Below are 13,983 nucleotides of genomic sequence, written 5' to 3' on the forward strand. Positions count from 1 at the left end.
GACGGGGGGACGCTAATTTGTTGGGAGCAACCGAAACAAAAAACGAGATTTTCTGCAGATGTAAATGTAAACGGCACCGGTTTCTAGCAGCAATTTTGCGATCACGTTTTCAAGCTTGTCAACGTAGCCGTCAAGTTATATTTGAAAAATATCCTAGCGTAAGAGAATACCAATCAAAGCAACATATGATCAAACAACGCTCAGCACAATCCTTCGTCAACACAAACACCAAGATGGCGCCATGGCTGGAATGAATCAAAACATGTACATTTAATCACAATTTTTATGTGTTCAAACTAAACGATATCTCCAGCTCCACCGTTAACAAACTCTACATGATGTAACCGATTCGATGTCTCAATTGATGTGTAGTGATATTTGTAACGGAAAGGAGAAACCTAACGAAGAATCAAAAATCAAATGAACTCTATTGTGGTCCACTTTGTAAGCAGCAGCAGTAGCTAACACCACGCGTGTTTTCCACTTCGACTCTCTGGCATCGGACCTTTGGAACAAGTAAGATCGTACCAGTAGAACACTAGTCTGTATAGTAGAACCTTTAGTAAGTTGACGAATGACTAAACTGAAGTAAAAAAGCAACTTTTCTTGATAATGAATTTGATGCAGGCGAGATTCGCACCCGGTATAGAATTTAGCTTCCCACTTGTTAGTTCTGTAGTCCACCTGTAGAGATAACAAAACTTTGTACGTTTTTGTTTTACTCAAACGAATCCGTAATTTTATTCCAACTGGTTTTATCTCAGGAAACAATAATTTCACTTTCAATTTAACACAAGCCAATTTTATTTTTTCTTCACTCACTGCCCTTGCTTGCACTCAAACCCAAACCATGGTTTTTCATCTACAACCATTCCACACCACCTCACCATCTGGCATCACCATCCCCCATTGCATGACCCACATCCCGTGCATCGAAAACCAAACCGCTTGGCATCCGTTTGTTCACCACAACCATCTGTATACTTTCAGATACTGAACACCAAAAACTTCAAATCCGTACTGGAAAAAGTCACTAAAAACCGCCCCCGATCATCGTCCATCTTTAGCGTGGATAATGATCGTTAAAGCGAAATGCTCACGCACCACCGCACCACTAGTCGTTCAATTAAAGTTGTCGGGAAAAACCAATCCTCCGCTTTCCTGGCGGCCCCAACATTCCACCACCACTTGTTGTCTCCCCCACAGTGTGGAAATAGAAAACATCTAAGGCTCTGAGCCACCAACCCTAGCCGACCGCATGTCCCATGCCTTTTGCCTAGTTGAGTAGAGACCCACCACACCAAAGCACTGCGTAAAAGCTGCGATTAGAACATATAAAACGTACGAACGGTGGAACGCCCTGGCACTGTCAGTGCATAGCGAACTTTTATTCCCTAACAAATGGCGCACTTAAAGAAGCAAACTTAGTTTTCCGTTAGTGTGCACGTGTGTTGGCTGGAAATTCGCACTACCGAACCCTAAACCGATACCAGCCTCACCTTCATCTGTTCGACCAGCGAAAGCACTAGCGTATAGCGAAAATGGCCACCGCCAGCACCACTCCGCCATCTGTGAAGTCCGAACACACATCAAACACACCCCAAAAAGCCCACTGTAGACGGTTGGGAATCAAACCACCCGTACTTGTTGCCAGCCTACCCTTGCCACTCCCGCAGTACGAGTTGTAGTCGGTTTGCTGGAGTGTCCGAACACGGTCAGAGCATGAATGCATTGTCCACCCGCCCCAACGTGAGGTAAGCCCTGAAGTGGTACTGCCGCGAAGAAAGCGGTCGACGAGCCTTATGGCGATAGCCCGTCCGTTTCCGTAGTCAACCGTAGCTCGTAGGATCGATGGTTTTACCCAAACGATCGTAGGCCCTAGAGCGTCTTGCCGTTGGTTGAAAATCGTGGACTGATGTTGCGTAGTTTGCTGATGAGTAGTTTCTCTCCGTAGCATACGCGCCTAGCGTCTTTTAGAACGTTTGTTACGATCGCCACCACGATCGTGTTCCGTTGCGTACTGTGATTGGAAAACCTTCCGTAGTTCGGTGATGTAGTTGTTAACCTTCCTAGTCCGTAGCTTACTGTGTGTCGTTCAGCAAAATTCTCGCTTTGTTTTCAACGAATTGGAACTCATTGCTTCTCCACAAATCATTTCAAAAGCTACTGTAGAATAGCTTGGTGAACAGTTTGCTACACGTCGGTAATTGGTTATAGAAGCGAAACGTAGAGCTACACGCAAATGCGTTTCGCTATGGTTGTTTTAATCGACGCATCGGATCCTCCCACACATCCTCCGGCGAAGGACTCCAAAATAAGTGATAAGGGGTAAAGAAACTAAATTTACTAACTACCTTCGATACCCACCGCCATCGATCACCATCGTACAAACTGTGAACTTAAAACTAAAAACTGTTAACCTAAAACTGTAAATTCAGGATATACACGTTTCAGGTAGAGAATGTTCGTTAAATACACACTGCTTCCTAATGCTATCGAAAATATTCTCTAATCTTTACCACAGCATGTAATTACTTCGATTGGGAAAGTCGTACGATACTCTCTGACATGCAATCTCTAAACTTCGCATGCAATTGATTTCTTAACCGAATCGGTATGCCTCTACTAGAGTCGAAATTACAATATCTATTTCTTACTTGGTTAATTTCAGCTTGCTCGTCTTTCAACCCGTTCGTGTTTTCCTGTCGAAGAATGAAATGCTTTACTGTAGAAAAAAAAAGTAACTTATTTTACTGGTCTGTATAGTATTCGTTTTCTGGCTAACTAACGCACCATTTGTCGATCGCCCTGCATCTTGTTTTCACTGATCAAAAACGTTCGAAACTTTTCTCACATCATTGTGAATGTGTCATAAATCGAGCGATCGATTGACTCACATCCAACGTAGAGGAGACGTAACGTAACTACATTCGTCATCGATTTTTTTCCAAAAAACTCAAAAAAAAACTAAAAACGATCAACTTGTCTCTGTGTTTCATGAAACATCGAAAGCACCATCATGTAACGCTTCGAATGAGTACGCTAGTGTGCGAAATGCCTGTGTAAAGAAATATTGAAAAATTAATCACATTTCCGGATATTTAATCATCGAGTGGAAATTTTATAAGTCAATTTCATTTATCAACACACTGCCCATAATTGAAGCTGCAAGCAGTCATTTGCGAGCGATCAGCAAATTAATTATACACTTCAACAGTCGTTTGCATGCTGGTAAAATTTAAAAAAAACTAATTGGATGTATTGCAAAGGGATGTAAAACGTGTGCTTGGAACTTGGTTGTCCGGGTTTTTTTAGTAAATATTTTCCTTACGGCACTTTTCCGCACAATTATAGTGGTGGTATCACAGTTTCGCTGGTTGATGAAACTAATCTGAAACTCATCTTTTATACACATGTAGACATTGATAATTATAATTGTGAAGCATAATCAATCTAAAATCATTTTTCAATAAAAAGAGAGTAACATCTGTGATTGAAGCAGAGAATTACCCTTAATAATCGTTACTGGTCAATATTTGGAACAACATTTTAGAACAACATTAATCCCAAAGAACGTTATTCGAATTGCACATCAAGTAATGATGAGCTACTCAAATTTCAACATGCTGCCTCACGAATTACAAACCTATTTTGATTAAAACCTTTTCCTCCTCTACGTGGACCTTTACCTATTTTCCGATAAATTACGTTTGTTTTACAAAGAGTCATAGAATATCGGGTATCGTTTCATAATAGTTGAAGTGCATTAACAACTTTATTTTTAATTACATTTCATACAATGTGTCGTAAGCATCGTGTCATGTGTTGGTGTTAAATTATTATTCATTGTGCCATTATATCTGTTTGCATGGTGAATGCTCGACTTTGGTGTACGATTGCCTTGTTGCGTAGCCACGCTCTTACTTCCAGCTGCTCATGGTAGTCTCTTTTATCTCTTTCTTTTTTCTCAAACTTTCTCTTTCTCCCTCTTCCTTATCGCTCCCTGTCTCTTTCTCTCATTTTACAAACTCATTTGAAACCGTGTTTTAATCAATCCTAACTTCCGATTCAATCTCATGTCACTGCTTTCGAGCAATATCATTTTACTATAATTTTCACCCATTTTCACTCGCTCAAACCCGCTAACCATCATCCTCACTGCCTCAACCATCACCATCGGCACCCTGCATCATCGTCATCGTCATCACCATCATCACCGTCACCTGGGAACCGAAAACAACAAAAACCGACCATTCCTCTCTGAATTGCAGCGACAGTTGTACGCACTAATGACCAAAGATAGATTCACGCCCAGCGGTACTAGCCCTAGCACACAGCAACAGCCAGCACCCAGACCGCACACACCCCTGTCTGCGTCCGCCACAGCCCTCAACACCTCCACCGGCACCCAGAAGCTTACTAGCGCTGGCCCAGGGGGAACATCGGCGGCTAACCTAGCTACTGCCAACACTCCCAGCGCCGGTCCCAGCGGTGGTCCCACGTCACTTACGACCGCCCGATCAACGCTCGCCAGTCCGTCTTCACTGGCCATCGCGAACCAGTTCGCCAAATGTCCGTCACCTAGCGGCAGCAGCAGCAACATCGCCGTGTCTCCGTACGGACCTGGCCACAGGTCGAGCAGCATTGCCGGACTGGGTGCGGTCGTAGGTGGACCCTCACAAGGGACGGGGGCAGGGTCACGCGTATCACCACAACCGCCACCCACGTCACTTTCAATCGGGGGCTCAAAAACACCCACCACCTTCGGTGGGAGCAGTCTTCGCTAGTAAGGCTTCCTGCCAAGGACTGCGTGCCGTTGGAGGATGAAACCCTCAACAAAATGGACTATTTCTTGATAATCAGCTGCTGGGTGGGCGTTGTTTCCACTTAATTCACTCAATTATATTGTGAGATCTGGAGTAAGTTGGGCGGGAAATATTCATCAAACATTTCCACCATCTTACTGATAACCCTGCTCAAAGAACTACCACTTTCTTATAGCCCAATCAATGAGAAACAAAATGGATCCTGTCCGCACAGAGCAACCCGCACAAAAGCCGATAGGAGTGGGCATGTATGATCGTGCGTGTGTGTACTATTTCCGATTTCAAACTAAGGACGATTTCAAACTATCCCCAAACATCTGGCATCGAATGTGACAAGGACTTGCATTTCCAACGAAAGGATCTACCATACTTCGGGTTTCCTGCCCGTTTTTCACTGTGTGTACGATCCCTTATCAAAAATGAACACCCACACTGGGTATCGGTCACAACGGCTCTTTGCTAGGTTCCATCTGTTGGCCCCAAACTATAACCGAACCCTTTTTCCCAGCTTGGAAAACGGAATCGGTGCGAGCAAACGTTTAAATATTTATTCAACACTAAGCACCAGCCGTGGTGCGACACTGTTGTGGGGAAAAGTGATTCCGGCCGGAGCCCACGACAGTATCCGAAGCAGGTACCATAACGTTTGGCAAACAACCCACCGTGTATCGTTGGCAGAATGGAAGGTTTTAGGAAACGATTCCTGGTCAAATGGTTACCGAATTCCAGGTCTGGTTATTGAGAACGTTTGATTCTTTGAGTACCATCAGCTTTACGTTCCGGTTGAAAGATTTTTTGGAAAATTCTATTTACTAACCAACCGAACTCCCAGTAGTAGTAGAATAAATACAGAAACATAGCATTACTGAACCGTTAAATTATGGATGCAAGGCACGTTAATTTATCGTAAAGCGTACCACATACTATCACGCTGGACGTGATTACTTCGTCTATTCAATGTTAATGTTTCATAAACAGTAAATTTGTGGAGTCGTTCCATCGGATTAGTAGCAGAATGATGAAACTAATCGAAATTCCCATCCGACAGAGACACTTTTGATTCTGCTCTGTACTGGAAATGAACACTTCACTCTACTGACATATCCCGTCCATCACGAGCAAAGAAAGTCCCCGAGAACTAATCCTTGCCACGCGTATGGTGGTCATATTCATTCGAAACTCAAATTTCCACAATCCTTCCACAATTTTCCTCGTAGCATACCGAGTGGAACGAACTTTTCAACTAAGCTTTCAGCGTGAAAGCAACCGTATGATCGTTGCCATGGTTACCTCCACCTTTTGCCCTAGCAACGATTAGGAGGAAAATTTTGTCAAACGTGATGTGAATTTTCCAGCACCAATTTTCCAAACCGGCTAGCAATCAGGTAAACTAATGGCTGAACGGTACGTCGTTGGCACGGTTTTTGCGTTGAATACTTAATTTTTGGCCTGGTGCTGGAAGGAAATGTCCATGCCCATTGAGGACAGAATGAGAAAACACTGTGCCACCTGGAAAACTTTTGACTTTGATTTGTGAAAACCATGCCTGGCACAGATAATCTGAGCCTACTGCAAATTGAAGAAGAATGACATTAAATTTACTTTTACTCACGTTCGCCACCCTACACACTTACACTTTTATGAGTATTTCACGGGTTTGTAACCACTCCATCAACCGATCAGCGAAAGTGAAGTAATTAAATTCGTGGATCAAATATTTCATCATCCATATTCATATCCTTCGATGGCCCACGGCACGAAACGAAAGGGACACAATGCGGCCTGATTCGGGGAGGATTAATTGGGAGTAAATGTCCAGTGGGGCGAAAGTGCATAAAATATGTCAATTTACCTATCGCCGTGATCCGTTTATTCGCATCATTGTAATAGCATGTGTAATCGTATAAGAAGAAATCATAAATGGCCATACATGAAGGTAATGCTTTACAAAAAAAGAGCAGCACTCCACACACATTTGCAAAAAGCGGATACGCTAGACGATATGCTGGACGCGCATTTCGACGCAGATTTTAAATTCTGGATTTGTTTTCCGTTAAAATCAACCCATACGTAATTATTCCACCTCACCTACGCTGTCAAGGGATTGCAGCATAGGATAAATTGTTTTCAAAAAAAGGGGGGTTTGATTTTATGAATTTAATTATGTTGGGATGCATAGTTGATTCACACCGTAAGGCATTTGGAATTAAAACGAAAACTAAAACTCACCTGAACTACCATTTTCTAACTCAACCTAAGGGCTAACGAAACGAAACGACAACCATAGATAACATCAATTGGATCCAAAAATGTTATAGAATCAGCCCTTATATGTATGTTCCAATTAGCTAACATTTCAGCAGAAAAAATTAAGCTTCTTGAAAACTACGGTTTTATCTCATTTTTATGCTCAAATTGACTGTTTTCCGTTCGTATGGAGTGACCGTCATACCTTGTACATATCTCATTCAATTGAGAATGAAAATCATTGAAAAAAGTTGTTAATTTTGCAATCTTTAAGTGGCGTTTAACAGACATAAAAACATTAGTCACACATTAATTCATACCAGTTGAAATGTAGGGTTAAAGTACTCTGAACGAGAATAGCGTAGTTCATTCTAATTTATTCCGACGAAGTACATATACATGACGAACAGGATCAACCTAGCGGAGCACACAAACAATCACGGTGTAGAGTGGATAAGAAAAAAGGGCAAAGTTGATCCGCATAGCATTTGGAGGAATGATTGTAGGTTAATATGAATGTATACATAGAGTACTATACACATTACTGCAGACACACGTGTGCTCCTAGATATTACGGTAACAAATGTTTAACGATAAGATTCAATATTTTGAGCTAGACTCTTGAATAATATTTCTTGGAGAACAGATGAAAAATATAAGCCAAAGATTTACTTTTTGCGAGGTAGGTATGTTCGTATGTGTCCACGTGTTGCACTACTTATAGACGATAGTTATTCTCCTTTTCCGCCTTTGAATTACTTTCCCTTTCGATACTCCTCCTCGCCGGGCAAAGACCTGCGAGGAATATCATACCGCATCCTTGACAATCACAGACCATCCAACCCAGGATCATTTCTGTTACTTCATGCGCTCGATCTTGCCTAATATCAAATCGTGGTTCTTAATGTTTGCTCAACGAAAACCATGAACCCAGTGTGTACCACCGGTAGTAGCTAACAATGGAGAAGTCAAATAAAATAATAAAACTTATCGGACGCCCTGTGCCGGAATAGTGCATACGCAAAGATATCAAGAGATGATAAATGATAAACCATTCGATTGATGTGATTATACTCCCCATGAAGATACATTTCACCCATGCACTAGGATCGAATTTTTGTAGTCCTATATATATATATATAAATATATAGATATACATACATTTACTAAAAATTAAGTAGCGTCACGGTAGAATCGGCACTTTTATAGGAATCCTGTGGATTTTTTAATGGTATAAAAAAACATATTGCGTACGAGTTGGTCCGTTTCTTGTTTCCCGTTGTAGCATAAGCATTGCATCGGCATGAATCCGCCGCAGGCGGCAATCACATTGAAGGTGTATTCGATTTAGGAAAAATGTGACGAAAGAGAAAACAATTCAACAGCATCCCAAGTGGAAGAGCGCATTAAATTAGACTAGTGTGTCTCGAAAGGGGAAGCAAAAGTCGACAAAAGATATCAAAAAATCATCTCGTAAATTTATAAATTCGATAATCGATCGTTCTAATACAAACGCATTATACGGCATGATCAAAATTGTTGTTGAATATACTTTATAAACATTTGGTTATCCTCATTGCCAGGCGTAACAATCGGTCAAAACTATTTGCCCCCAACACGTACATAAATTAACAATTATGTACATGAAAAATTATTAAAATATCTCACGGACAGTCCTAGGTAGATGAATGGGTTCCATGCTTCTCATGCCACTTTCTTATTGCCATGTTAACATTAGCTAGAACGATCGAACGAAACACATCTAGTGTTGGAACAGGCGAAAGCTTTACAGGAATGCTGCAACAGCGTGAGTGAAATGTGACTTGAATACTACATACATTCTTATTGAAGAAACAAAAAACCATCCGCCAGAACACTAACCGATGTATCTGAACTAGAAGACAATCCTCGTAAATAATATCCGATAAAACTGTCCTCTGAAGCATGTACAACCAACGTTCGGTTCCTAGAAGAATATCATATGCTGCTCCAATAAGACATAATTAGCATGTTAAGTCTTCAACCTCTTTTTCCGTTTCGGATATTGCTGTGATAACCCATTTCCGCAGATGCTACACATTTATTTGTTACTGATGTCCGGGTGCATAAATAGATCATTATTTAAACTAATTTCCCACATATCAATCTCGTTATCTATACGGATGGAAGCTAAATAGAAGCTTGCTTATAGGGTCGAAGTGTTACTATATACGGAAAAGATATCGATGAAAGACAGAGAGCTATTTTATTACCAATGGTGACTGAAAAGCTAGCGAAAAAAGAGATGGCTGTTAATGGACCGAGGGCAGTAGATAAGTGGAACACAAGTGAAACCAATATCTAAATCAGAAAGTACAATTTGCAAAACCTTATATTGTACGCTGTTGAGAAAGGAAACTGAATGTAGAAAGTAGCGCGTAAAGCACGTGACACAGAAATGCATATTTTTGTAACATCGCTTATGGAAAATCAACATATTTTATTCATTGCTTTACTCGCATGCCTAACATGCTTATTGTAACTATTACCGTTGTTGGTTGGCCATTAACGTTAACAAACACTCTCGTGCCACCGGTAGGACTCTATCGAAGCTTATTCAGTTTGCGCTTCGACTTTACGTACGACCTATCAAAATGACAATCCTCTCACAGATTTTCTATTTTACAAACCTATCATATCCATCAGACGAATTGAATTGATTGGTTGTCATGCAATGGATGCCAATACATCATACAACTACCCCACGATAAATGTGTGTTTGTGAATGTAAATGATATGGTAAGGATGAATTAAATTTTCAAATTAAAAGCAACATCAGAACGCTGGAAGCGAGCATAAGAATCGAGTGTATAATTATACCATGTTAGTTGTTAGCAAGCAAATTCAGAACCAAACATCAGCGCAAAAACTAAAACGTGCACGCATTTGGAAGCATTATGAGAAAAGTTAATATTAAAATATTGTGAAATACCATTAACGATCAAATGATATCGTAAAGATGATCGATAGGATTGCAATGAATGATTTCTTAACACGAAGCATTCAGCATGAGTAAACTTATGATTGCTATTTTTATAAATAATATACACCCGAGTCTGCTAACATGTGAAGTTTATCGGCAAAACAATTCATTCTTATTGAACAAAACAGCTACAGAAGAAAACTTATCCTCATTGAAAGTAACACTAGCGGATACATCAAAAGAAATATGCATTTTCTCGTGAAATAATAGGTTATTTAGCATTTTTCCTACAACATGAACGATACCAAAGACACACATTAAATCGTATAAGCTTGGTTTTTTTTACATATAGTTTAAACTCACTCACGCACAATGCTTCGGTGCGTTTAAAGGAAAACAATACAAACAGATCGAAGGAAAAATTTTAAAATCGCAGAAAATAGTTCACGAGCGGCACACAGCATCGATGGAAACGATTAATGGAACTGTATTCCAGTCAAATATTAACTCTATCTTGGTGTAAATGAACTGAGTCTGATGTACGAGAGAAATGTTAACTATCACAATATCGAGATTTGTAATAACCCTGACCCAAAGATACAAGTAATAAACAACCAAAGCGTGATTACATTGGTTCCTATTTATTTCCGTACCTCCTCCATTATTACGCCTCTCGAGTGCACTTTTCGATAGGCAGTTGAAAAGGATTAATATTTGGATCGCTAAAACATTCGGCATCTATCGATTCCGGAGTCTGGTTCATCATTTCAGCTTCACTCTTTGACTGCATCGGTTTACGCATTCTTTTCAATTTTTCTTGCAAAAGTGCTATTTCTTCCTTGTTATCAGCTTTCGAGGCTTCAGCAAGTGTTTCCTGCAAGGGAAGAAAAACGAGTATACGAAAATGTTATTTGAGGGCGACATTCCGAGACTCCGAGAGCATACCTCATACACCTGCTTTAGTAGTTTCTGGGTGGCTACGTTCATACGGCGTACCGGCTGCCCCATCATCATACTGGCAAGATTTAAGTACAGCATTTGAAAATCAACGCCTTTGCAATGTTCCGGCTCCGGAAACTTCTCCGTATAGGCAATTGTTTGCAGTGCCAGCGGAATTTCATTATTGCACGTTTCACGAAAACCTGTCGAATCGAGCATCTCACTCCACGATGCACATTGCAAAAACTCTGGACAATTTTGCATGCGTTCTAGCGCACGTTCCTCTGATCGAATGGCAAACGTGTTCACGTATGATTCTAATCCCACCGATTGGAAAACACCATCCACGGCAGCCGCTATTTCTTGCGGACACTGGGGGCCATAGGTTTGAAACGCCTTGTTTGTACTGTTCGCTGCACATTGTGGTCTTTGTTTTCGTTTGATAACATTTCCACTTTTCTTGGGAGAGCCTGAATTTTCACCTGCTTCGATTTCACACGTTGAAGCCATCACGAAACGAAATCCGATGTTTTCTATCGCTAGTTGAATGTAAACAAAAACAATTTTGACAGTACACAAGCAGCTTGACATTCATGCTCGGGGTTGTTGTCCTAGCTAGCTGACGCTGATGTATTCAGCATTGTGCTGAAACTCATTTTGAAATCGAAGTTAACATCCAGAGATGCGTGTTAGATGTAGGTAGTTATATTTTACAAGTTTGTTCTGAACTGGGTATGTATACTGACCAACGAGAAATTTTCCAAATGGTTTTAGAAAATAAAAATCTCACTGTATTTATGTTTTCATTGTGAAACGTGTCGAATTACTACTTTTAGCAGCATTAAACTAGCCAATCGCTCTTATAGTACTGCTTTCTTAATTCAAATTAAGCCCATCAGCTTAAACAAGCGAAAAATGAAAGAGGCTTGTCGGAATGGGTTAACTGATTGAATAATAAAACATAATATATGTTCACGGCTGTTGGATTCAAAAGAGGTATAATCTGGATATCCTAAATAAGAAGTATTAAAGATGAACGGCTGGTGCATCGTTCACAAGTTACCTCTGGGCAGCATAACATAACTCGACGGTCGTTGTAGAATATGTTTGGGTTTTCGGGGTTTGTCCCATTACGTTGCTATTGTTCGCGAGAGGTTTGTCTCGCCGGTGATTCATAACAAAAACCGGTCCAACATTCTATCTGCGAAATTTCCCGCGCAACCCTTAATTGACGATCACTTTCAGTCGGCGTAAGACACATCTGTGCTACACTCACACAAAAGCTTCGCCCTGCTGGAGGCAAGTGCTGTTCGCAGCTTTCGGCTCGTAGTATCGGTTGAGATTTCCTCGCGATCACTTGTCCGCGATCGGCGCTGAAAACGGAGACTTGAAGGATTTCACGTCCCGCACGGAGGATCGTGGCCGGCGTAAGAAATACATTTGCTCTACGTGATCGGTGAGAATAAGCAATAAAAATAAAAACGAAAATTGCCCCCAAGCATGGACAATCGAAGCACGTCAACGGCAACCCCGATTCCGGATTCGGTCGCGAACGCGCTAATGAGTATTCACCCGCGGTACAATAGTTTCCATCAACACAATGCCATCCCGACCAGTGGTCCCCTGGGGGTCGGTGCACGGTACGCGCAGAGCACGGACAACCCTAGCATGGCCGCCCACCAGAATCACTCCGACGTTGGACCGGCCGGAAGCGGAAGTGCTGCGACGCAAGGGGCCATCCAGCCAGCGGCAACCAGTATCGTGAACCTGACGAATTCGAGCGATGTGGTCATTGGCCCCATGACCCAGTACCAAGGATCCGTTACGATCTATCAATACATGGATGCAACCGTGGAGGCTACCCGCATTGCAAGTAAGTTCTAATTTACTCGTAAATTAGAGAAATTTCAGATAACCCAACGGTCAAGAAGCGGCCCCACATAGTAACTACTAAGCGGATTACATGCTAGAGCCTCGCTGCAATGCTTTTCTCGCCTCGGTAAACTATGACCATTAGAATGCAATTCCTAGCGTAATGGGAATCCCACGTGTTGCGTAACGATCACTGCGCAAATTTTGTCTCGGTGCTTCAAGTATTTGTAAAGCAAACATAAAACTTGATCGTCGCACATATTCAGTAAGTGATTAGTAAAGCAGTGGTGATAACTGTACATAAGTACATCTCACTCCAACCGATCTTTATCAGATAACCCATCTTAGTCACGCTAATTTTAACAACAAACTTGTTCACCCTTTCCTGGAATCAATATTTGAGATCTCAATAAGATAACAGCGTCTTAGTCATACTTATATATAATATGAAGCTTGTGTGTTACTTCTGGAATCATGAAAGAGTGGTAAATTTTACACAAAATGTAAATTTCAAGTTGTGTGTAAAGTTTTGCCAAAGGAACCACGTGGTCATGAACAACGATCTGGCTGATATCTGAAACATATCGTGCTTGTTTTTAAACCTAGCAAAATAGAAAAAAGCGCGTCTTAAATTGATGCGGCCACTTAAAAATTCAACACATCTTTCGAATTCAACACACAACAACCCTCTCAGACCGGTCGAAGAAAACACATCGTACGTTGAGGCAACGCGCTGAGAAACTCGACAGGAATCTCCATCTCCACCAGAGACGGGAAGATCGCGGACAACGACGAGCTAAACCCGATTACCGCTTAACTGCCGCAAAAAACAAACCGCCCTTGCCACAACCACCACCATCTGGGCAGCGAAATTGACGTGATGACCGCGAGCTCGCACAATACACAGCCCTAACGCAACATGGTGCGGAACAGAATCGCCCCAACCGAGACGTAGCACTGGAGCGAGTGGCCGCGTAACAGGTTGAATTTCCGTCAAACAAACAAACCCCGACCGGGTATTCAGTCTGCTTCTGACGCGAATGGTCACCGCATCGCACCGTGGGGCGTATTGGAGCGCGCGCGTCAAATCGCCCGTAGGTTTTACCCGACTAGTCGTGGACCTTCATTTTATTTATT

General features: G+C 41.6%; 2 protein-coding genes across 2 annotated transcripts in view; one reads left to right on the plus strand and one right to left on the minus strand.

Annotated features, from left to right (window-relative positions):
* The window catches only part of LOC131294135 (SCY1-like protein 2), a 60,980-nt gene extending 56,193 nt beyond the window's left edge, over positions 1-4,787 (plus strand). Inside the window, exon 19 of the mRNA XM_058322179.1 lies at positions 4,272-4,787. Coding sequence (XP_058178162.1) covers positions 4,272-4,787 — 516 coding nt within the window. The remainder of the gene's footprint in view (positions 1-4,271) is intronic.
* A 5,872-nt stretch (positions 4,788-10,659) lies between these two features.
* On the minus strand, positions 10,660-11,501 carry LOC131281527 (uncharacterized). Its single transcript, XM_058310863.1, has 2 exons — positions 10,981-11,501; positions 10,660-10,909 (listed from the first exon to the last, which is right to left on the minus strand). The coding sequence occupies exons 1-2, from the start codon at positions 11,482-11,484 to the stop codon at positions 10,700-10,702; spliced, it is 714 nt and encodes a 237-aa protein (XP_058166846.1). The 5' UTR covers positions 11,485-11,501; the 3' UTR covers positions 10,660-10,699.
* Between the last annotated feature and the right edge of the window lie 2,482 nt (positions 11,502-13,983).

The sequence above is a fragment of the Anopheles ziemanni genome, chromosome 2 (assembly GCF_943734765.1).
Source record: "Anopheles ziemanni chromosome 2, idAnoZiCoDA_A2_x.2, whole genome shotgun sequence".
In the NCBI taxonomy this organism is placed as follows: Eukaryota; Metazoa; Arthropoda; class Insecta; order Diptera; family Culicidae; genus Anopheles; species Anopheles ziemanni.